At 52.1% G+C, this 23,108-nt stretch overlaps 12 protein-coding genes across 12 annotated transcripts; 6 read left to right on the forward strand and 6 right to left on the reverse strand.

The window, feature by feature from the left end:
• The first annotated feature begins 712 nt into the window (after positions 1 to 712).
• Positions 713 to 959, forward strand: BO70DRAFT_365381 (uncharacterized protein). The gene has a single exon (XM_025544050.1). The coding sequence runs from the start codon at positions 758 to 760 to the stop codon at positions 938 to 940; it is 183 nt and encodes a 60-aa protein (XP_025395924.1). The 5' UTR covers positions 713 to 757; the 3' UTR covers positions 941 to 959.
• Positions 960 to 1,492: 533 nt separating this feature from the next.
• On the reverse strand, positions 1,493 to 2,713 carry BO70DRAFT_138483 (uncharacterized protein). The gene is made up of 4 exons (XM_025538109.1): positions 2,618 to 2,713; positions 2,483 to 2,556; positions 1,945 to 2,421; positions 1,493 to 1,883 (listed from the first exon to the last, which is right to left on the reverse strand). Exons 1-4 carry the CDS (start codon positions 2,669 to 2,671, stop codon positions 1,871 to 1,873), a joined length of 618 nt encoding a protein of 205 aa, XP_025395925.1. The 5' UTR covers positions 2,672 to 2,713; the 3' UTR covers positions 1,493 to 1,870.
• A 1,238-nt stretch (positions 2,714 to 3,951) lies between these two features.
• On the forward strand, positions 3,952 to 4,441 carry BO70DRAFT_432148 (uncharacterized protein; the record flags this gene model as incomplete). Its single annotated transcript, XM_025548294.1, has 2 exons — positions 3,952 to 4,263; positions 4,318 to 4,441. Coding segments are annotated over exons 1-2 (396 nt in total), but the record flags the coding sequence as incomplete, so codon positions are not given.
• A 552-nt stretch (positions 4,442 to 4,993) lies between these two features.
• On the reverse strand, positions 4,994 to 6,379 carry BO70DRAFT_299135 (putative DnaJ domain protein; the record flags this gene model as incomplete). Its single annotated transcript, XM_025539632.1, has 2 exons — positions 4,994 to 6,083; positions 6,201 to 6,379. 2 exons carry the CDS (start codon positions 6,377 to 6,379, stop codon positions 4,994 to 4,996), a joined length of 1,269 nt encoding a protein of 422 aa, XP_025395927.1.
• Positions 6,380 to 7,081: 702 nt separating this feature from the next.
• On the reverse strand, positions 7,082 to 9,381 carry BO70DRAFT_373829 (uncharacterized protein; the record flags this gene model as incomplete). Its single annotated transcript, XM_025544938.1, has 2 exons — positions 7,082 to 8,898; positions 8,946 to 9,381. The coding sequence occupies 2 exons, from the start codon at positions 9,379 to 9,381 to the stop codon at positions 7,082 to 7,084; spliced, it is 2,253 nt and encodes a 750-aa protein (XP_025395928.1).
• A 1,470-nt stretch (positions 9,382 to 10,851) lies between these two features.
• On the reverse strand, positions 10,852 to 11,751 carry BO70DRAFT_138525 (uncharacterized protein). Its single transcript, XM_025538110.1, has 3 exons — positions 11,580 to 11,751; positions 11,386 to 11,532; positions 10,852 to 11,317 (listed from the first exon to the last, which is right to left on the reverse strand). The coding sequence occupies exons 1-3, from the start codon at positions 11,611 to 11,613 to the stop codon at positions 10,890 to 10,892; spliced, it is 609 nt and encodes a 202-aa protein (XP_025395929.1). The 5' UTR covers positions 11,614 to 11,751; the 3' UTR covers positions 10,852 to 10,889.
• A 503-nt stretch (positions 11,752 to 12,254) lies between these two features.
• On the reverse strand, positions 12,255 to 12,844 carry BO70DRAFT_138568 (uncharacterized protein). The gene has a single exon (XM_025538111.1). The coding sequence runs from the start codon at positions 12,695 to 12,697 to the stop codon at positions 12,344 to 12,346; it is 354 nt and encodes a 117-aa protein (XP_025395930.1). The 5' UTR covers positions 12,698 to 12,844; the 3' UTR covers positions 12,255 to 12,343.
• Positions 12,845 to 12,992: 148 nt separating this feature from the next.
• On the forward strand, positions 12,993 to 15,425 carry BO70DRAFT_373830 (uncharacterized protein; the record flags this gene model as incomplete). Its single annotated transcript, XM_025544939.1, has 6 exons — positions 12,993 to 13,276; positions 13,412 to 13,518; positions 13,586 to 13,698; positions 13,782 to 13,860; positions 13,931 to 14,279; positions 14,354 to 15,425. 6 exons carry the CDS (start codon positions 12,993 to 12,995, stop codon positions 15,423 to 15,425), a joined length of 2,004 nt encoding a protein of 667 aa, XP_025395931.1.
• A 493-nt stretch (positions 15,426 to 15,918) lies between these two features.
• On the forward strand, positions 15,919 to 16,742 carry BO70DRAFT_138612 (uncharacterized protein). The gene is made up of 2 exons (XM_025538112.1): positions 15,919 to 15,961; positions 16,099 to 16,742. Exon 2 carries the CDS (start codon positions 16,161 to 16,163, stop codon positions 16,518 to 16,520), a length of 360 nt encoding a protein of 119 aa, XP_025395932.1. The 5' UTR covers positions 15,919 to 15,961; positions 16,099 to 16,160; the 3' UTR covers positions 16,521 to 16,742.
• A 59-nt stretch (positions 16,743 to 16,801) lies between these two features.
• Positions 16,802 to 18,874, forward strand: BO70DRAFT_365387 (FMN binding oxidoreductase). Its single transcript, XM_025544051.1, has 7 exons — positions 16,802 to 17,178; positions 17,239 to 17,344; positions 17,413 to 17,832; positions 17,882 to 17,901; positions 17,949 to 18,185; positions 18,265 to 18,591; positions 18,649 to 18,874. The coding sequence occupies exons 1-7, from the start codon at positions 17,113 to 17,115 to the stop codon at positions 18,712 to 18,714; spliced, it is 1,242 nt and encodes a 413-aa protein (XP_025395933.1). The 5' UTR covers positions 16,802 to 17,112; the 3' UTR covers positions 18,715 to 18,874.
• Positions 18,875 to 19,059: 185 nt separating this feature from the next.
• BO70DRAFT_321771 (snoRNA-binding rRNA-processing protein IMP3) lies at positions 19,060 to 20,074 on the forward strand. The gene is made up of 2 exons (XM_025540526.1): positions 19,060 to 19,574; positions 19,715 to 20,074. The coding sequence occupies exons 1-2, from the start codon at positions 19,182 to 19,184 to the stop codon at positions 19,886 to 19,888; spliced, it is 567 nt and encodes a 188-aa protein (XP_025395934.1). The 5' UTR covers positions 19,060 to 19,181; the 3' UTR covers positions 19,889 to 20,074.
• Positions 20,075 to 20,375: 301 nt separating this feature from the next.
• Positions 20,376 to 21,566, reverse strand: BO70DRAFT_399696 (uncharacterized protein; the record flags this gene model as incomplete). The annotated part of the gene is made up of 1 exon (XM_025546878.1): positions 20,376 to 21,566. One exon carries the CDS (start codon positions 21,564 to 21,566, stop codon positions 20,376 to 20,378), a length of 1,191 nt encoding a protein of 396 aa, XP_025395935.1.
• Between the last annotated feature and the right edge of the window lie 1,542 nt (positions 21,567 to 23,108).

Here is a 23,108-nt window from a genome sequence, read left to right on the forward strand (position 1 = left end):
GACTTTGTTTGGGCCTCTTTGATATTAATATCAAGATCTTATCTGCGTCGCTGGTCGACTGAACTAGTATGTACTAGTTATAAAGAATATATTAGTCTGAGACGCGCCAATTATAAGAACACGTACGATGTCCGCATCACGATTGTGAAATATGTCGCAAATCCAAGGCAGTCCTTGTTAAACCGTGTCTCAACCAACCGTTCGTAACTATCTACTAGAAAAAAACAGCCCCTATAATAGTAACAGCGCAGCAACCGCACCTCATCCATGATAGAATCAAAGTATGTCAGGAATCGCGACACTCATTTCTCACCACAATAACACAGCCGGCTAGTCATGGATATATGGAACTGGGACTGGACTGGGGCTGGAACTATCTACCTAGCATGTATGACTTCCTTCCTTCTTCTTTTCCTATATGATTTCCAGTACAGAGGGAAACAGTACATACGACCATAGGGTGTAGAGAACAGGGCTTCCCGTCCGCTCAGCCGTACTTAAGCCACACGCCGGGAGGTTAGTAGTTGGGTGGGTGACCACCAGCGAATCCCTTCTGTTGTATGTTTTTTTCTTTTTTTCTTACCTCTGATTCGTGGAGAGGGTAACACAACCATACTAAAAAAGTGGGCGACCATCAGTGTATCTCCCGCGTTGTATGGTTTTGCTCACCTGTTATTTTTTTTTTTTTTTTTAGATCATATTGTAGGGGGGAGGGTGGTTTAGGCATAGGTAGATCTGGTAGTGTGGTAGGGACAGAATGAATGATCGGATTATCTGGCATGGGTTGAATGGGGTGGAAAGTGTATACAGGGCCAGTACTCTGTACACTACACCGTACAAGGATGCTCTTTCGCGGCAGCAGATGCAAATGCGTGAGCTGTATGATAGAAGTGATGCGGGTGAAATATATAATGGAGTATCTCTCTATCTAGTTACATAGGGGCCCGGAGGCGTGCGTAGAGAGGGTCACAGCATAGTTCAGTAAAAGTCAAAGATGGTAGCTTACTATTATTTATATATATTTAATAGTTTGCCACACTCACCGACCATTTCATAATAGTTGTCAAACTGTTACCTACAGTAACAGTTAGGTTGTGTTACAGTTGCTTACAGTTGCAAAACAGTTATTTATTATTATTTACATATAATAATAATTACTAACGATACAACCTCACCCAAACCGGGTAATTACATACAAACGTTGTTAAAGTTGAATACGATTCAGAAACTATTATATAATTATAATTTAACAAGAATAGTTCTGTAATAAAATAGATTAGATACAGAAGATATCTATTACTTATGAACAGAAACTGTATTTTATAGATATATAACAAATATTAATCATAATTTCTAGAGATTATCTGGTTATACTCCTTAAATAATAGTAAGATTCTTATACAAAATTTTCTCAGAAGTAATATATAATCATATCAAAGTAGTAAAAGACCAGAATATAATAATTTATTATTTACATAAAATCAATATTCCATGAACAGTATAATTTCTAGAGATTATCTGATTACACTACGAGCCAGACCGCGTATCTCTACCAACAACTCGTCATCTTCGACTTCGATGGCACCCTCTTCGACAACTACGAGGCCATCGAGCACTCCATCCGCCTGACCTTCCAGGAGCTGCTGCCCACCCACCCCCCCCCGTCCCCGGCCGCCATCCGCCCGCTGGTCTCCACGGGGGCCCCCCCGGCGACACCTTCCGCGCCCTGCATCCCGACCCCGGTGTCTTCGACGAGGCCCGCCCAGAACCAGCCCGTCGTCATCATCAGCAACAAGGCGGCGGCTGCCGTGACGGCGGCCCTGGAGAAGTCGGACCTGCTGAGTTACGTCCCCGAGGACTTGATCCTCGGTTAGAGGGGGTATCTGGAAGATATTAATATCGGACTAGAATACCCTGTAAAAGGCTTCCACAGGATACTGTTACCTTGATAGCAGGAGAGACCTTGAGAGGGCAAGACCGGGAGATCCTCCAGTCCATCGAGAAAAGAGAAAATTTCTGAAAGACATTAATATCGGACTAGAATACCCTGTAAAAGGCTTCCACAGGATACTGTTACCTTGATAGTAGGAGAGATCTTGAGAGGGCAAGACCGGGAGATCCTCCAGTCCATCGAAAAAAGAGAAAAAATTTCTGGAAGATATTAATATCGGACTAGAATACCCTGTAAAAGGCTTCCACAGGATACTGTTACCTTGATAGCAGGAGAGATCTTGAGAGGGCAAGACCGGGAGATCCTCCAGTCCATCGAGAAAAGAGAAAAAATATCTGGAAGATATTAATATCGGACTAGAATACCCTGTAAAAGGCTTCCACAGGATACTGTTACCTTGATAGCAGGAGAGATCTTGAGAGGGCAAGACCGGGAGATCCTCCAGTCCATCGAGAAAAGAGAAAAAATATCTGGAAGATATTAATATCGGACTAGAATACCCTGTAAAAGGCTTCCACAGGATACTGTTACCTTGATAGCAGGAGAGATCTTGAGAGGGCAAGACCGGGAGATCCTCCAGTCCATCGAGAAAAGAGAAAAAATATCTGGAAGATATTAATATCGGACTAGAATACCCTGTAAAAGGCTTCCACAGGATACTGTTACCTTGATAGCAGGAGAGATCTTGAAAGGGCAAGACCGGGAGATTCTCCAGTCCATCGAGAAAAGAGGAAATATCCTCCAAAGTGGAGGAGAAATGGCTATCAGAAAGAAGTAGAAGATGGGGGGTGCGCTTAGACGCGTCTTATGGATATCAACAAAACTCTAAATGGCCTGTAGTACTGCAAGATGACAAAGACTGTAAACAACACCTCGCATTACCGAACACGCTTATGACGTCCCGATAAGTTTAATATACGGGTAACACTTATTCATAGTAACAGGTGTATTGAATATAGAATAATAGATATTACATCTATCAACACATCAAATCTTAGTGTTATGACCGTGTTTTTGAATATATTTAATTGATTACAGTATCACTATGAGTACATGTAGTAGTACTAGTATAACTCAAAGTACCTAAGTAACTTTATAGTATATACATTTGAACAAGTACTAGTACTTCGTTTAGTACTGTGATATTGAACTGTGAAGATATATAATTTGAACAGCTGTTATCGGAATCCATGGTTTTATCCACACTGGGGCGCGTCTATCCACACTGGGGCGCGTCTATCCACACTGGGGCGTGTCTATCCATACAGGTACGCGTCTGTGTCACTCTCTCACTGCACCACGCATCTTCTCAGTGAGTCTTTGTATTATTACTAACCCCCCCTCCTGCTGATCATATTTCCTCCAATATCTGCCGGCCTCTTATATCTCTTAATTAGTTTATTTTATAACTATTAATGAATCATCTGTGGAAGCCTTTTGTAGTAATAACAACAATCTCATCTCTTGCAGAAAGGATGGCCACCGCGAGGACTATGTCCAGCTTCTACAGAAGAGCAAGCTCAAGCAGGACAGTGATAGTACTATTATTTAGTGCTACTAGGAAGGTCCTGCAAATGCCTTTCACAGGACTCTCTACTACAGTCGCACTACTGGATAGCAGTAGTAGCATGGCTCTGATAACTATAATAGAAAGAATCAGCCTTCTTTTATCACTGACTTAGGGATTACTATTCTGCCACTCTGTCTTACCGCCTATGTCAAGTATGCCTTCGGAGTGGCTGTCTGAATAGCTTCTTTCTTATATTACTACCAGTACCGTTCACTGTGGCCCTCTGAATAGCTTCATCCTTGCATTACTACTAGTACCATTCACTGCGGCCCCGCAGGGCCCCGCCGGGGGGGGGGAGCCGCCTAGGGCTATGTAAGAGCTGCCTCTCCCCCCTCTTCTTCCTCTCCTTCCTCTCCTCTATCTCCTCTATCTTCTCCCTCTTCTCAATCTCACTCTTCTCTACAAAGACCTACCAGTACTGCTGCGCTTTCAACCAGTCCCTCTGCCACTACTGCCTCGATCGGCCGCCATGCCCGCCGCCATGCCCGCTGATCTCATGGCCATTATCACTGTTGTGGCCGTTCTTGTTCCGGCCGGCGTGATCCTCTACAAAAAGAAGCCCGCTCTCTTCACCGCGGAAAACATCCTGAAACTCCTGGATTTCTCGGTCAAAGTACTGGAGAAAGTTTTCGCGATCCTGAAGATAATCAAGAAGATCACCGACATTGCAGTGGAAATTCTGGAGGCATATAATAAGATAAAGAAGGCGCAGAAGGCAGCCCAAGCCCAATGGAAACTTCAAGTAAGTTTACATCTCTCTGAGTACATGATTGACATATAACTGATATATAGCCAGTACTATCTTACTATCGATGTGCCAGAATGTTTCGGGAAGGTTGTTACTATCGGGGATGCGGGATGGGCCAGGCCGGGGGAATATGATTCAATAAATTATCCAGATAATGATATTATTAAAATCCAAACTTTTGTAAAGTTTATAACTGCAGAACAGCCAGATATACTCTATAATAGTAAGTTGACAGTGAATTGACAGTAAGATAACAGTGAATAACCTGTGAAAAACTCACTTACTATAAAAAAAAGAAATAGTAATATAATTCTTTGTAGATAGATTAGAAATAGAAAAGCAATAAGCTTTTAATAATAATAAATAGTTATAAAATAAGCTTCAAACAGTTACTTTCTTGTTATTTTCTTAAATATAATTTCAAAATAGTGTAATAACTATTATATACAGTATAACAGGGATGCTTACTATTTATTTTAGTCAGCAACTATTAGGAACTGTTATACAACTGGTCACAACTAGTTATAACTGGCCACAACTGGCCACAACCTCGCGGTAACTTGCGCCAGCGGCCTACTATAGTATATTCAGGATCAATATTTATAATCGATCTACCGAGACATTTGAGCAAGCAAGCTATCTAATCTACTTAATATACAAACAACACGTCATCACGTCCGTGAAGCGAGCACATGCACATTATTGGTCAGTAGTATCAATCATATCATAACTCGTCCTTGACGGGCGGCGGGGGCATGGGTCTTCCGCTGTCATGGGCCAGATCGACGCCGTTCTTCTTGCGCCATTTCTCCCACAGCGCGAAGAAGTCCTTCTCCATGCCGCTCTCCATCTGGTCCGGCAGAACGACCGTATACTCGACATACAGATTCCCAGGCTCTTCGTCCCCATCATGATCATGGAGATGGCTTTCCGAGTAGAATGGCATGCCCTCGCCCGAGACCGTCTCAACAGACAACGGCTGCACGACCTGCCCACGACTCCGCCCCAGACGAACAACATGTCCATCCAAATGCGTGATATTGCGAGTCCATTCGCCCATCCAGGCCTCCCGCAGCGAGAGCGCCTCCTTCCAAAACAGATCCTTGCCCTTTCGCCGGAAGAACGTCCCGTCGGTGCGTTCCTCCTCCGCGCCACCAACCTCGGGCTCCTTCTCATCCAGAACGATGACCAAATCGCCCGCAATCCAATCGGGGCTTTCGTCAGCCTCGTTCTCGAACACGATTCTCGTGCCCTTGCCCATCCCCGGCTCGACGGTGGCAAACGTCTCGACCTGATTCTTCAGAACTTTGTGTCCATGACAGACGGGACACGGCTTCTTGACCATCTTCCCTTGCCCGCCACACTTGTCGCAATGCATCTGCACCTGCTGGAACATGCCTGGCGCGAGCTGGTGTTTCTGAATGACGACCCCGCGCCCAGAACACTTATCACACGTGATGACCTCGCGATCCGCCGACCCCGTGCCCTCGCACGAATCGCAAATCTGCTGCTTCTCGACCATGAACGAGAAGTCCCGCCCATTGTAGAAATCCCGCAGCGGCAATCCAACCCGGAACTCCTGGTCGGGGCCGCGTCGATGCCCCGGCGCATGTCCGAAGTGGCCGCCCCCGCCAAAGAACCGCGAAAACAGATCGAAGGGGTCGTGCGCCTGGTGGCCCGCCGAGCCGCCTTGTCGGTGCTGTTCGACGCCCTCGTGGCCGTATTGGTCGTAGATCTTCCTCGTCGCTGCCGTGGAGAGGACGTCGTAGGCTTCGGCGATTTCAACGAACTTCTTCTGTGCGGATTCGTCGCCTCTGTCATTACGCCGGATGAAACGTTAGCATGGTCCTGAACACCCATCCTCTCGCCTCCTCGAGAAACAGAACCCGAAGACCCAATAAATAAATAATAGAAAAAGCGGCAAAACTTACGGGTTCTTATCCGGATGAAACTTCTTGCTCAGATTCCGATACGCGCGCTTAATATCCCTCTCGTTGGCCGACTTATCCAGCCCGAGAGTCTTGTAGTAGTCTTCCGCGGCGAGCGCCAATTGGAAGAGACATACTGCGAGGGCCAGGAAAAGACACACGGCGCGCCAGGTGGGGAACATTTTCGGTGTTCTCTGCCACTTTTCCGTGGGGGGAGTTTGTTCCTTTCTTATGTGGGGAGTGGAGACGGAGATTATGAATGGGATTGCGATGGCTTGTGGTTCATGTGGATGTGGTTGTGATTGTGGTTGTGGTTGTTATCTAGCCAGGTAGCTTGGTAGGTAGCTAGGTGGTGTTGGCCTCGGCGGAGCCTCCGGGTAATGCCGTTGATGAATCGCGGGAGGGGAGTAGCAAGGGGGTGAGTGGGTGGGTGGTGGTTGTGGTCGATGAAAATGAGTGGTAGGGGTGATGCGATGGCAATGATAGCCCCGACGGCACTCAAGATCAGTGAAGATCTCAAGAAGCAGGGAGGGAGAGGCCGTCTGTAAGTACTTGAAGAAGAGGAAGTGTTATCGCGGGAAGGGATCGAGAACCGCCGGCCAACCCCAATCCAGCAAACCGATTAGGTGGCCGCAACGCCGGCCTTTCTGTTCGTCCGGGCCGGATCACGTGGCTCATCCCATGTCATTAAACTCCAGTACGTACACGGTAACTACTCCTCCGTACATCACAAATTGATATAATATGGGAGGCGTTCTCCCCAACCCAAATCAAAACCCCCAGTCCTGGTGCCAATCCTCCAACGCGGACAGCGTGACAAAATCAAAATAGACAATCATGGCGGTCGTAAAACATAGAGAGCAAGTGAGTAATTAATTATCTTCTTAGGCCCGACGCGTAGGAACATCGAATATGTCATTCCGCCAGGTTCTCCCCAATCCATGGCTCTCATCGCCCTCCTCAATGGCCTCTTGAGCCCGCAGCGCCTCGTCATGCCAGACTTTGACGAGACTGCCGGGGGCAAAGACACCCTTGAATACCCCGCTGCCAGGCGGGTCAATGCCAACGCGGGCCTCCACGTCGGTGTCGGGGATGGCCTTAAGCCGGGCCATCACAGCCCGCACGAAGCTCGCAAGGTCGTGAGGATTGGCAATGCGTGCCGCGCGCAAGCGTTCCCGAGCAAACACCAGCTCTCGGTTGAGCGCGAAAGCAGCTTGGACGATCTTCTCCGCGATCTTCTTCTCCAAGACCCGACGGACCAGGTGCTTGAGGAAAGGCTTCGTCACCCAGAGGAGCCACTTCCACTTGCTGCGATGAACTTTGTAGTCAAGCTTGTGGATCCGCACACGGACACCGCGAAGGGTGAAGATTTGCTCCAGGCGCTCCCTCCCGACCTCGATGTCAAGAGAGATGTCGATTCCGCGCTTATCCAGGTAGAAGCTCGCAATCCCCTGATCTCTGAAGTAAAACAGCAGGCCGGAGTGCGCACGAATCCAGTATCCAAACTCCGCGGCACTGATGTTCAGCCCAGAGACGGTGGTGGTGAACGTGGTTTTGATATCAGTCGCGGTCTTCTTCGAATGCTTCTTCACGATATCAATGTCATTGCGCGTTGTAACATGCATCCGGTACGGTAGAAATGACGAATAGTTGACGGTATGGCCCGGCTCCAAGATCAGACTTTCCAGTAACAGGTCGACTTCCGGCGAGGAGATCTCTAGGCGCGGGATTGGGATGTATTGGATACTGCGGAGGATCAGGGGGAAGAAGACTTCGACTAGATCCGCGGGTAACTGGCCCTCTCGGCTATGGTAGCCGTCCGAGGCATCCTGATACAGCTTGTTGGTTGCGTCGACTAGTTTAGACACGGCATTATCATTAGAGACCGTCTGCAGAGCTCGTCTCGCCTGTACCAGGAAGGCGTCCACATCCTGACGCAAGTTCGACTCCGCCTCAATCTGTTTTGACCTTTCCTTGAGTTCATCAATCTTCTCGTCGGCCGAGTCGAAAAATTTTGGATCTGTCAACATCTCCTCGATCATGGACCCGGTCTCGGATATAAAGGTCTCGAACTCTGGGTCTTTGTTTGCGTGCTGCAGCACCTTCTCAAAGCGCTGTTGTAGGGTCTTCCATTCCTGTGCATCGCCGAAAGATTGGACCAGGAGCCAGAATTGTTCCACGGCCTGCTTGAGGTCCACATTGACATCTACCTCTTCTTCAGCTGTCGTGACTACATCCGAGGCCGCATTTGCGTATGCTTTGGCGTATCGCGCAACCAACTGGGCCAGAGTAGCAACCGAATCCGAGTAGTCGGAGCGGTCACGAAGCTGCAAGACGGTTCGCTTCAACCGGTAGAGTAAGGCTTCTTTTTCTGGTCCTGCCAGATGCTCCTTAGCACTGTGGAGTGCCTCCTGACCGGTACGAGCAACCCCGGTACCTGCGACCTTAGCCACGTTGGCTGCCTCTTCACGTAGTTCTTCGTTGTCTGCCGCACGACCCTCATCTGCACCTGCCCCCTGTACGGCTTCGATGTCTTCCTGGGAGGGCTTTAATTGCCTCCCCACTTGCTTCGAAGCACTGGATAGCGAGAAGGCCGTGTCGGAAAAGATCTGGCGCCCGACGGTGGCTAGATCATCGACAAACAGACGGAAGTCCGCATTGGTCAGGAGCAGGCCTCCAACGGTGCGCAAGCTATCATAGGCTGAATCACATGCATTAGCTGGCTACTCGAGGTCCCACGAAGTCTACAGCCCGGCATAGAAACGGAAAGAGAATGGAAGTCTGTACCCGCTTTGGTATCTGCTCTGGCCTTCGTCTGGGTGGCCCGTTGCTGGATCTTGTTCGGGTCTAGGGATGCTTTGGACCGTGACAAGTGCCACAAGAAGTCCTGCAGTTTATCGTCCCCATTCTTCTCCTGCAGGAGTTCGATAAAGAGCTGGATCCAGAGACGGAAATCGCGAACGATTTGACGGCCCACGGAACCGACATCATGGGTATGTGGGGATAGGATGTCGGAAGCTAAGAAGGAGCGGAGATTGATGATGGTCTGTTCTGTAGACGGCATGTACCCATCCGAAAGGGCACGGATCATCTGGTAGGTATGCAATTTCTGATGCAGGCGACGCTGGAGGGTGGTGTCCTCCTCGTAGCGAGGGAGGAGGGGCTCCGTCTCTCCTTGCGGCATGGTGGAGGATGCCTGGCGGCACTGACTGGCAATGGCAGCTTAGATGAGTATATCAACCGAGGGTGGGGGGGGGCATGGAGTTTAGTCGAGTCGAGTCGACCAGAGGAGTGCAGCCCAGACAGAGAGCAGAGAGATGAGGAGAGGGGAGAGAGAAAAGAGGGGGAAGGGCCAGCTCTGGCTGGGTTGGCTGATTCGAGCTTCCCGGTTGCTGCTGCATTGTCTCGAGGCCGGGGCCGCGCCCAATCACCATTGCGTCACCGCTGCGATCGCAGTCAGGTGACCCGTCAGCATTCATTACTGTTGTTCTACGGAGACCATCTCCTTCTCCTCCCTCGATCTACCGTAGGGGAAAGAGCGCGATGCAGCAGGGCCATAACACCGCAGCTTCGACACGACGGTCACCTCCAATATAAGACAAAGGGAGGGCCCTGTCAACACGGCAGCCTGTACGGAGTACAAGGACCGAATATGTTAGGGTATGGCTGTTACGCGCACCTGCAGGGCTGACGATGAGAATGTGCGGAGTATTTCACCCTATCCCGAAAAACAGCCAGATGGACCCCTCGACCAATCTGGACTGTAGTAATCGGTCCCAAGTGCGGTTGCCCGTCCCAACATCGCCTGTTGGGGCCAACAGGGCAGCAGCCTCGGGTGCAGGCAAGTTGGACTTGTACCATGTCAGGGTCCAAGCAGCCCAATTGCAGCCCCGTTCAGGGTGTCAATAATGCGGGAGATCCTGGCTGGAAACACCCCAACAAGGCATGATCCAGAGTATTATTTGGGATGGATGGTCGGCCAACGGTCGTCCAACCGCCGAATCCAGGGAGGGATGATCAACACCGGTCAAGCTTTGTGATCCATGCAGCTCGAATCCGGGGGTAAGAGAGGAGCTCCCTGAAGTGGGTAACCCGGTCAAGGCTTGCATAATTGCGCGGATGGGGGTGCGGGATGATGGATCGAATAGGTACCAACTTCAGCCACTGCCTTGACGCAAGGGATTGCTACTGAGCACGATGAGTACGCCAGCATACCGGAAACAGGCTTCAAGAATAATGGCTCAAGAAATCGCTCAACGTAAGTAGTCCACACCACGACATTGTGATGGGTCGAAAGTGAGAGAGCAAGAGCAAGAGCAAGAGCAAGGATCGCTCTGACGCGGCTGCATCGGCAAAGCTGCCACTGAGGGCGGATTCAGGAACCGAAGCTCGATGCTTGTACGGAGTAATGCATCGCACTAGCCTCGTTGCATGCACAGCAAGGATAATGACCACCCTCCCGCCCGATATCTTGTTCATAACCTTCTCATTAATAATAAGACGAGCCTCGACCGCGAAAAAGGACTGGCTGGGGAAAGCGAATTTTTGCGTGCTTCCGACGGAAACAGCACGGATCACGTCTATCGTACTAATTATACCACTCTCCACCGCCCATGAGGTCCAGGGGGCCATTCAGGAACGGAGATTTGCTACTGTAGACATTTATTGGATCTCTGCTGGGTTCGGTCCATGCTACGGAAGGCTCTCGTCAACGCCGACCCCATCGGATGCTCCATCGGTCGGGCCCGATCGGCGCGGGCAAGGCTGTTTCAGGCCGCTGTGATTGGGCAGCAGGGCCGTGGAATTTGGAGTCGCGATTATTTGGAGAAACGACGAAGCAAAGAATTTTAATTCGCGCAACCTGATCGTCGCCATGAGCAATCGTGTTTCGAAAATCGAGCAAAATCTGTGACTTGAGCATGGGGGCCGCGCATGATCTTCCTTTCTTCCTGCATCATCATGTCTGCGACACGGACTTCGGGACCGATTGTCCCTTGCCCGGAATACTCCGTCAGGGGACGGACGGGTCAGGCCAACCCTTGAATGACGACGCATCGATCGGACTTTGCTGGCAGACAGACAGACAGCTGTGCCGGGCGAGTCGGACACCATCTGTATGCCTGCAGGGATGCCAGAGAACCGAGAAGTTAGAAGACGACGACTTCAACCAAGTGAACAACACCAACACATCGCACCCGCTGGCAAGACCCGAACTCGGGCATTGTCCGGGCCGCGTTGCTGCGGGGAATCCAGGCGGGACTGGCGAAGGCCCATGGATGAAGGATGATGGGAGGGCAGGTATCTAGCGTGAATAACATTCGGTCCAGAATCCTTCCTGGTTCAGTTAGATCGCTGGGAGAGCCGGAATCCTGTAGGCTTGACCTAAGCGGGATTTAGCCGGCTTTCTCTGCCACATGAGACTCGATCCACCTTATCCCACCAGCACTGGACCCTTTGCTGCTGTTGGACTAGCGTCGCCTGCGTGATTCCGTAGCCTGTGCCGACTACTGTCCATCGGCTCCACTGACGAAAACCAAAAGGCGGCGGGAAAAAGGGAAAGGAAAAACAAAAAAAAGCGAAGAAACATGCGCGGAGGACAGGAATCGGGTTTCCATGTCGGAAATAGGAGGCCGTAAACCAGGAAGACGAGCCGGAGCACAACGGGTGACATAGCAGGCCATCGCAGATACATCATGATCATGATCATCGCTGATATCATGACTGGTAGTCATGCCAGGTTCTACACTGGTAGCATCCATACTCTGCTCTCCTTCGGGACGGTACGGAGTCCGGAGTATATCGCTGGAGCCAGTGAAAGCGAAAAGACTGACAACTACCGGGTACAATCCAGAACCGTGAGATCGCTTACTGTCTTGTGGTACTCCGTACTTTCTGGAGTACTAGATATACACTGTATACACGGTCCCATCTCCCATCTCCCAACCATTCAAATGAAAATCAACAATAATTAATAAATAAATTGAAAAGGCATGTCACCTGCCACATTTTTCCCAACCAAAAAAAAAAAAAAAAAAAAAAAAAAAAAAAAAAAAAAAACCACCCCACTGGTCCAATGTGCCATGCACATTGCACACACCCACCCGCATCGTACTTTGTGCAGGATGTAAAAATAACAATTACAAAGATCAGCCCAAACACAACAAGAAAAATAAAAAAATAAAAATAAAAATAAAGCACCGCAATTCCGTGTCAATTGCCATACCTGGTGATGTCCCTATGCTCAGTGCTACAACGTAGGCGTCGTCCTGGAGCCAGAAATACCTCGCCGCCCCGGGAGAAGGACGGAGAAATTGAGACTTTGAGAGAGGAAAGAAGAGTGCTCTGGACCTCCGCGAGTTCCTAAACAGCAACTTCTGTGCGTCGTCCGCTTGGGAATTCATTTTCTCCGCATTTGTCGGATTCGGAGTGACCTCCCGTTTGGCCTTCTCCACTCCCCGTCCGCCTGGTAATCCAATCCCATCTCCTACATTCCTTCCCATCCCCCCCCCATCTCCAAGCTTCGTATCCCACTCTTTCTCTCCCACACCCGCTGGTGACCACTGGAACCACCAGTGACCCAGCCGAAACGGTTCGCTGCCATGCAACCATTGTACCCCGATCCCCACCGGACCGGTCCCGGTCGTCCTGAGTGGCCCCTTGCCTCCCGATTCTTCCCGATTGCTGTCATCCCTAATCAATCCCCCGGCCCTGGTTCATAGTCCTGACGACCACCTCCCCCGTTAGAAAGAATCATAACGCTCGTTGCCAGACCTGTCTGCCTGCCTGCCCTTCGGAATGCGGTGGATGCCTGCTCAGGGGCCCTCAATGCGACTAGTGCAGCCAACACATAAAATCAGACTGCCACCAGTGGCCTCGTCGACTCAATTGATCCTCGCATCCTCCCCCTACTCCTACTCTGTCTCTGTTGCTGGAACTACACCCTCAGCCTTTGCCCGTATCTCTACTGTCTCCTCGTCGTCTTCTCTGGCCGTGACTCAGCCTACCACCATGGCTCGTTTTCCCGCGCAGCAAAGCCGGTCCGTCCACGCGACCCCGTTGGTGAACCATGCGGCTCCTGCGTAAGTTCCGCGCACCTTCTTTCCCCCCCCCATTAAAAAAAAATGACGAGTCCTCCCCTCCCTTCATCACACAGCCAGACCTCTGCCTCTCTCTCTTCCACCACTGTGTCTAACGATGTCTTCGTCTTCGTTTAGAGAGTCCAACTACGACACGGCCAACCCGGCCTACATCCGCAAATATCTCCGCACCTATGGCTTGACGCCCCCGCGTGCGGAGTCATATGAGATCCAGAAGACTCGCTGTACGTAGACCGGGAGACGGAGCTGGTCTTGATGCTGGCGTCAGCAGCAGAGCTAATGGACATGCAGGCCTCGCCCAATTGGCCCTCAAGACCACCGCCATCGACAAGTTCCTCTACCTCAGCACCCTCCGCAAGAACAACGTCCACCTGTTCTATCGGCTGGTGACGGATCACCTCAAGGTCAGTTCGGGCGAGCCTAAGCACCGTCGGGAAAAAGATCCCGCGGATCGTTTTCGTCTGTCAGACAGCTAACCGGGAAGTAGGAGTTGACCCCTCTGATCTACACCCCCGTCGTTGGAGAAGCCTGCCAGAGATGGTCCGAGATCTACCAACAGCCGGAAGGTGAGTTGCAGCTCCCCTGTCTAGCGTGACTGTCACGGGCTGGAACCGGATGCTAACCATGCATGACTAGGCATGTACCTGAGCTGGGAAGACCGTGGCAACCTGGCGGCTGTCATTTCCAACTGGCCCCAGCCCAACGTTGAGATCACATGCATCACCGACGGTTCCCGCATTCTCGGTCTTGGTGACCTTGGCATCAACGGCATGGGTATTCCCATTGGTAAATTGGCTTTGTACACTGCCTGTGCGGGTATCCGACCCGAGGCTACTCTGCCCTTGACTCTGGATCTGGGAACAAGCAACAAGGCCTTCCGGGAAGATCCGCTGTACATGGGCAGTCGCCGTGACAAGGTGACTCCCGACGAGGAGCGGGAATTCCTGGATGAGCTGATGGCTGCTCTCACTGAGCGGTGGCCCGGGTAAGTGCCTCTCGTCCTAGATTATGGGAACTGGATGGGAACTGGATGGGAACTAACAGTGGACCTCGGTGTAGCATCGTTATCCAATTCGAAGATTTCAAGAACCCCTTCCCTGCTCTGGAACGTTACCGTGACGTTTACACGTGCTTCAACGATGACATCCAGGGTACCGGTGCCGTTATCCTCGGAGGTGTGATCAACGCCGTGAAGCGCTCTGGCCTTCCCTGCAAGGACCAGCGTGCCGTCTTCTTCGGCGCGGGAAGTGCCGGTGTTGGCGTTGCCAAGCAGATTGTTGACTTCTTCGTCCGCGAAGGCATGACTGAAGATGAGGCCCGCGGGTGCTTCTACCTCGTGGACACCAAGGGCCTCGTCACTGCTGATCGTGGTGACAAGCTTGCGGATCACAAGGTCTACTTTGCCCGCACAGACAATGACGGCCTGCAGCTGAAGACTCTGGAGGATGTCGTTGACCATGTGAAGCCCACCATCCTGATGGGTCTTTCCACCATCGGCGGTGTGTTCACCCCCGAGATCCTGCGCAAGATGGCCGAGTGGAACAGCAACCCCATCGTCTTCCCTCTCTCCAACCCCTCGTCCAAGTCTGAATGTGACTTCGAGACTGCCGTCAAGAACACCGACGGTCGGGTCCTCTTTGCTTCCGGTTCTCCCTTCCAGCCCATGTCGTTCACCAACTCCTCGGACGAAACCCGCACCTACTACCCCGGCCAGGGCAACAACATGTATGTCTTCCCTGGTATCGGACTGGGTACCATTCTCTCCAAGTCGGTCAAGGTCACCGACAGCATGATCTACGCCTCGGGCGAGGCTCTATCCAAGGCTCTCACTGCCGAGGAGATCAACCGTGGTCTCCTCTACCCTGACCTGACCCGCATCCGTCAGGTCAGTGTTGTGGTGGCCCGCAATGTCATCCGCGCGGCACAAGAAGAAAAGGTCGACCGTGAGACCACTCTGCGCACCATGGACGATGAGGCCCTTGACGCCTGGATCAAGGCCCGCATGTACGACGCTCACACCGAAGTGTTGGCTCTGGAGAGAGAGGTTGGATCCATTCTGGCCAGCCTGGGGCCCGCCGCTTTCACCCTTGACGGGCTGAACGAGGAGGCCGAGAAGCATGCCAAGCTGTAAGCTTCAGCATCGCATCTTGTTCTCTGCATGCCCCAATCTTTGGGGCCCTCAAGAGTTTCTTTTTTTTTTCTTCTGATACACTGGCTTGCCCAGGTTGACTTGGTTTTGCTTTGCAGCGCGTTTCTTGTTTCCTGAATCTCGCTTGGAAGGATGCGCTTCTTGTATACCCCCATTCTTTCACGGATTCCAGACTCTTCTTTAATGACGATTCTGTGTTGTCGGATACTGCCGATGTCGGACTAGGTTTTGGATAGCTAGATACTGGTCTTGTGTTGGGTAAAACGGATGATTCAACGATCCGGACATATTTTTCTTCGGGTTTTGTCGATCTATTCCTCATCATCGTAATTTTTGCTTTTTTCTCCTGATCTGTAGACTTTATTCTCATTAGTCCCTCATCATGGGCTCCAGATCCTTGCAACAGCCAGTCACCATCATCTTAGGCCAGCCCGCTCATGCACGAGGGGTCATGTGACGGTGAGGGGAAGAAAGGCCCCCGCGCCTCGTCGCGTCGTGAACAACCTCACTCATCTCCTGTGAGTCGAACCCCTGCACCCGTCACCAGACACTTATTCCCATGACCCTCCCAGAGATAATCTCATGCTCTTAGTAGCAGCAGCAGCAGCCAAGACCAGGAGCCAGACCTCGGCATGGACTGACCGCGTCATATCAGACTCATCTGCCTAGGCACGACGCCCACTACACCAGCCGACCTGCATGTGACGTGGAGATAAGATGAGGAGAAGAGGAGACACGAAATCCCCCGCACAGGGTCCTCCGTCGGAATCCGTTCAAATAAGCTTCTGCAAGCTAACGATAGAGCTGCAGCTCGCGCAGGGGACAGCCCGCTGCGGACGGTCAGATCGGCCTCCCACTCAGGGTCCGATGGGTTCCACCGCGAACGAAGTCGATAATTGGTCGGAAGGCGAGGCTGGAACTCGCCGCGCCCAAAATGGATTGCAGCTTGTCCAGAGGAGCTGTCAGCCAGCCTGTCAGATAATCGGCTTCCTCCCTACATTGGCCGCGTGTTCGGGTGGCTGTATCCCGGTGTCCGGCTATCTGCAGCCTGGATTTCCGGTTGCCCGAGAAGGATAGCCGGGAACACTTTTCACCACCCTCCGCGCCGGGGAAACCGAGGAATGGGGAAAAGCTTGGCCATCTGGGTTGCTACTGTGGTGGCTCTGGGTCTTTGGAGTTTAATTGGGTTTTATTCTGAGGATTGGAGCGGTGGTTGAACCTAGAATCGCCGCTGGCTGCTCTGTATGGGTGCGGATCACGGTAACCGGCAGTACTGACTTTTCGGGCCGGATTGCAGAAGGTGGGTGGCCAGGGCAAGTGGATGGCAGAGCACAGGCAGAATGTTGTTTGGTTTCATACTGATCTTGCATCTTGCTGGGTAGTTATGACCCTTGTTCGAGATGCCATCCACGCTCATCTTGGGCGCTTCACGCTGATAAGCATCTGCAGCAGGTCTTGGCTTCGATGCTAAGCCAAACACAGAAACGGTCTTCTCCACCAGCGCCATGTGGTAATTGCTCCATACTCCTCGGATGCCTCGGTCGCCTTCCGGGCCGTCGGCCACTTGGCCACCCGGAGATAGTGGTCGCTGATAAATCACCCATTTTTTTTAGGGCCTCAGGTCAATATTTCCTCTTCTGTCCCTGTTGTCCCGAAGCAATAATCAAAGATGACGCCCTTGAACGAGCCCGTGAAACTCCCCTGCGGATTGGTCTTTCCCAACCGCCTTGTCAAGGTGGGATCAGATTCCTGTAATTCCGAATGGTCATATGTTTTCGTGTCTGACTGGCTGAAGGCGGCGATGGCCGAGTCCCTGGCAGGGTCGGGGAATGCCCCAACGCCCACGTTTCTGGAGGCATACAACCAATGGGGCCAAGGAGGTTGGGGTGGTCTTCTCACAGGTCAGACTCACAGAATATTTGCTGAAGCCTGTCGGGATACCCCTATTAACTGCAATGCCAACGAGCAGGAAATGTGCAAGTGGACGTGGATCATCTGGGAACCCCTCTAGACGCTGCCATGCACGGTGAATACTCAGGCAAGGAGAATAACGAAGCCTTGGTTGGACTCTGGAGTCAATATGCCACCGCCTGTCAGCGGCATGGAACCCCGTCTATCGTGCAGCTCTGCCATCCCGGCCGCCAGTCTCTCCGGGTTGCTGGTCGTAGAGGTGTCTTCGCTCCGACAATTGCACCTAGCGCCATTCCCCTGCAGCTGGGAGACAGTATGGTGCAGCGGCTGCTCAGCTGGCTCGTCTTCCCTCCGCCCCGGGAGATGACCCAGGGTGATATCGAGAAAGTCACTCGTCAGTTCGTTGACGCGTCCCGTCTGATGGCCGACAGCGGGTTCTCGGGAGTTGAGCTGCACGGTGCGCATGGCTACCTGCTCGGTACGTTGACTACTCCCCCCTTTCTCGTGACCATGAGCTAATGTCGCAGATCAATTTCTCAACCCTAAGGTAGGATGTGTCAGCCGTTGAGAAATACGTAGCTAATCCCCGGATAGTCAAACAAACGGACAGATGCGTACGGCGGCTCTGCAGAAAACAGAGCCAAGTTCGTGGTTGACATCATCCACGCGATCCGAAAGGTCGTGCCTGAAACATTTGCTATCGGAATCAAGCTCAACTCTGCCGACCACAGCTCCGACTCCTTCGAAGACACCATGACCCAGATCGGACTTCTCATGGAAGCGGGAATCGACTTCCTCGAAGTCAGCGGCGGCAGCTACGAGAACCCGACAGTGAGCCAATCCCCCCTTTCCCAACCTGACACCTTTCCACCAGGCCAACAGACTAACCTCTCACCCAACCCTTCCCCAGATGATGGGACCCGAGAAGAGCGCGCGCACCGTCGCTCGCGAGGCCTTCTTCATCGAGTTTGCCACCGAAGCCCGCAAGCGATTCCCGGGCCTCGTGCTCATGCTGTCTGGCGGATTCCGGACGCGCGCTGGCGCCGAGTCAGCCATTAAGCAGAATGCGTGCGACATCATCGGCATTGGGCGTCCGGCTGCCGTTAATCCCAAACTGCCTCTGGTGTTTCTGGACGAGAAGGTGTCGGATGAGGAGGCTCAGATGGTGTTGAACCGGGTGCCGGTGCCGTCCTTCTTGCGGCTTATCCCGTTGAATGTCGGTGCTGGTTTGGAAACGGTACGTTTCGCGCGCTTACTTGCTTGTCTCTGGTGTGTGGTATGCTGACGAGAGCAGAAATACTATGCCGACCAGATTAAGAGATTCGCTATGGGTCTGAAGACATTTGTTCCCGGGATCTGAGAAGAAAGGGACATGCACATATTGGTAAATAGCGTCGTCGCTTGAATCGGTGCCATTGTCATCTAGACATTTGCCTGTTGTACCTACCTACATTGACTTCTATGCTGTATATGACAATATTTTCAGAGATTCGAGGAGAAGTTAATATGGGAACTGAGAGGAACACCGGATTAAAAAAAAATGCATCTCACAGTGTCAGTAGAATTAAAATGCTGACAGCTACTGTTGTATACTCCGACCAGCCCGCGCTAAACCCAAAGCCGCAATTCCCGGCAGAATGCCACCGCCCGGCCCTGACAACCAATTTTTCTCTTATCAGACCGCGCAAACTCCGCATCACCAAGACAACAATTAAATCCAATCCAAATCCAAGCCCACCCTTTCTTTCCCTCCTTCTCCTCCCTCATAAACCCCAAACCCCTCCCCTCAAACCCAACCAAATCAAAAACCCCCTCCAACCCGCCAAAATGGTCCGCACCCTCAAACACCACGAAAAGAAACTCCTCCGCAAGGTCGACTTCCACACATACAAATCGGACAACAACCACCGGGAATCGACGATCCGCACGCGCTACCACCTCCAGGACCCGCTCGACTACCGCAAATACAACCAGCTGTGCGGCTCGCTGCGGCAGCTGGCACACAAGCTGTCGGAGCTGGACCCGGAGACGGACCCCGTGCGCCGCAAGCTGGAGAGCGAGGTGCTGGATAAGCTCTGGCGCATGGGCATCCTGAAGCAGTCGCGCGAGCAGGGGGCGGGGTTGTCTCGCGTCGAGAGGGAGGTCACGGTGTCGGCGTTTTGTCGCCGGCGGTTGGCGGTGTTTATGGCTAGGAGTGGGATGGTGGAGAATATTACTGCTGTAAGTCTCTATTCCTCTGTCTTTGTCTCTCTCTCTCTCTCTTTTTTTTTTTTTTTTTTTTTTCTTTCCATTTCATTTCATTCTTCTAGAGAATATGTATGATATACTAACGAGACATGTCTGGGATACGCCCACTGCAGGCCGCGACATTCATCGAACAAGGCCACGTGCGCGTGGGATCCGAAGTCGTCACCGACCCGGCGTATCTCGTGACTCGCAACATGGAGGACTTCGTCACTTGGGTCGATACTAGCAAGATTAAGCGCTCCATCATGCAATATCGCGATAACTTGGATGATTTCGATATGCTGTGAGGAAGAAGAGAGTTTGGAGAGTGAAGCATGGATGGATTGTTGTGTCTCGTCGATACCCATATACATTTTACTTTTTTTTTTTTTATATATATTACATCACTTTTTACTTTTTTATACAGGTTCGTTGTCGTTGGTTGGCATTTTTTTTTTATATCTCTATTATGTTTTGAAGAATTATGGTTGCGTGGCGTTGGTTGGGCAAAAGTTTGAACACTACGATGAATGGCTTTTTTTTTCTTGTGAGTTGGTTTGCTTTTGCTGCTGTTGCTTCTGCTTCTGCTGCTCATAAATGGTTATACATATTGTGCGGTGTTGAGGAATCAAAGATTGAATTGAATTGCTCGTTCTATGGCTGTTGGGTATCAAATACTAAGCAATCTCCACGCCAGGCAAAGAATGATGATAAACACTCGCTCAGACAAATAGGTAGGTAGGTAGGTGGCAATCGATCACGTCCCGCCGTGAGATTACACGAATAAAAACAACGTCACGGAGTCTTCAGACGATTGCCCATTCGGTGGACAACGGACTTTTTCGAGAGCTTGAAGCCGCGCGGAAGCGTTGCGCTGCTGGGCTCGGTCTCGGTCTCGTACCCCGGCTCTTCGGGGATGTCCATTCGAAACCGCCGGACACTACCCTCGTAGTTGGCCTTGCCGTCCTTTCCCTCCTCGAAGAAGGGCGTGCGGCTGTCCCGGGAGCGACACCATCTTGGGGCCACCCGGCGCCAGAACCCGCGGACTCCGCTGCTGGCGCGGTCGATCTTCTCGTATTCGCGTCTCCGGGTGGAGGGCGATGTCCAGTCGATGACTGTCACTGTTGGGTGGGTGGGCGAGTCGCAGGTGGAGTCGTAGGCGGAGAAGGTGGACGCGCGCAACGGAGGCCGCGGGCTGGGGCAGTCATCCCGGCTGGCTGGATCGCGATAGGTGGAGATGGAAAGCTGGGGTCGGAGCATTGGCGGGGAGCTGACGTTGGACGAGGATCGAATAGGCCGCGAGGGCGTTTGAGGAAGGTTGGATGATGGAGGTCGGGAAACGCGCTGGCTGGGTTTCGACAGCCCGTCATCCTGGAACAGGCGACATGATTCGCGATGCAGAGCAATCAGGTCTTCACGTCGGGCCGTCTGGTCGGATAACGGGGTGAGAGAGGGGGTGGTGGTTGTGCGACGGTGCGAATGGAGCGAGCTGTGTCGACTGTGTGTGGTTGTGGATCGGCGGGGGGTGCGAGACGAGGAACGAAGCTGTTCGGAGGTTTTGGAAGACGGCGACGGGGGCGAGGTGGTTCGCTTGCGCTTGGAGCGGCGCTTGTCCGAGGAAGTTGAGTTCTTCGAGGCTTCTAGGCCACTGTCCATCTCGGAGGAGGCATTGGAGAGTTGGTCCGTCTCGGTGGGCGAGGTGCCTGCGTCCACAGTGACTTGGGTGAATTCGGTGACCTCGAGCGTAGTGGTGTAGAGTTTGGGGTTGGAGTCGTCGTTCACGCCGGGTGAAACGACCTCAGAGGTGGTGATGTTGAGAGAAGGGACCTTTGTCATTAGACAGGGCGACACCTGCTCTGGCTCCGGGCTGAGCGGCAGTGGTGACGCCGGAGAGATGGTCGAGAGAGGGCGGGCGTCGTCGGTACTAATAGGGATGGGGAAGCCACCAGGAAGAACGTGGCGGTGACCCGTGAGCGTGGCCGCCATTGTTTTTATGCTGTATGGCTGTATGTATGCTGTACCTGCACCTCCAGGGGCCAAGAGCCACAGCGCCGCTATTGGGCTAGTTATTTGGTTGAGTTTGACTGGGGATGATGCGGTCCAGCCGGTTCACATGCTCCCTGCCAAATGGCACCAGTCAGGAGGAGCAGCGAGGAATGCGGGGATCACCAGCCAGAGGACATTGTCAGAAGAGAGAGAGAGCGAGAGAATCCCTGCAGATAATGGTAATGACAATGACCCCCAATGGATGGTTGGCGTCAGGAGGACAACCCGATCAGATTAGGGTTCTGAGAGGGGAAAGGTTGGGAAGAGTCAGTCAGTCGGACCCGATAGCACGAGATACTGCCAACAATAACCTGGTACGGAGTAAAAGAGGAAAAATGAGAGACGTGACGCTGAAAGAAGGGAGAAGGGGTCTCAGACAGAATAATATAGCCAGCAGCGCTTTCACCGACTGTGCATTCCAAGCGCCTTGAGACCCTCCAGGGCGGCACACCAAACAGGTTCCCCGCCAGTCTAGTTGCATAGTCAGTGGATGGCAGCAGATCTCATCCTTACGTAGCTTGTCTTGCTAGTCAAGGGTGAACAGGTTACTAGTCTGGTGGGTTTGAAGCGATTAAGTGCCTGTCTATTTCCTGTCTACTATTTTCCTGTCTAACTACTCCGTACTGTAGTACTTGATGGGAAACCCTCCCTCCAACTGCGGGCTCAACAATCATACAATGAGGTTAGTGGCCCAATCTGGGTGGAAGAGACAGAGACACCCCCACAGTCGCCCGAAAGTTTAAAGCCATTATCATCATCCAGTGTGATAGGTCCAAGCCTGCAAATTGATTTCCTTGTTACCGGAGATGGAAACTGCCATCGTACTCCGTAGATAAGTAGTACTTTGGTTCCTTCTTTCAAGATCCCCCCCCCCCTGCGGCCGGTGTTCCACCAGGCGCCAATCCGGAACGACTCGACCTCGATGTCCCTGGCACCCTGCATGGGAACAGGAATCAGGCGCCAATGGAAGCGAGGGGCAGCAGGGTTTTCGGGGCCGGTGCACCCACTATTATTCAAGCTGACTCTTTCTAGTCGGACATTAGCCCCTACCTAAATCCTTCGTTCCAATGAAGTCAGTGGGCCAGTGATAGTATGATTACTACTTAGATACCACAGCAAGGAGACGGAGAGGAAAAGAGGGGAGGGAAGCCACTGGGGATCCAGACTGCGGCCATTCCTCCCCTGGGCGCGGTCACATTGGCCGATGATGGCCCCCACCTGCCAATCCCCCCCCCCTGCCCCCCTGCCAGCCAATCTCTGGTTCCGCCCCCCACCCGTACCACTTCCCTTCCCTCGAGCGCCTGTCATTGGAAGGAGGGGGTTTTTTTCACCGCAAGTCGTGGGACTGTCTGGACCTTACCATTCCTCTGTGGGAAATGGGCATCTGGAAGTATCTACCTTAGGTAGAGATGTTATGGGTTTATATTATATGGGACAAAGGAGGTATCTATAATGTCAGCCAAATTGAGGATTCGGATCCCC

This window comes from Aspergillus heteromorphus (genome assembly GCF_003184545.1).
Source record: "Aspergillus heteromorphus CBS 117.55 chromosome Unknown BO70scaffold_30, whole genome shotgun sequence".
NCBI classification, from domain to species: Eukaryota; Fungi; Ascomycota; class Eurotiomycetes; order Eurotiales; family Aspergillaceae; genus Aspergillus; species Aspergillus heteromorphus.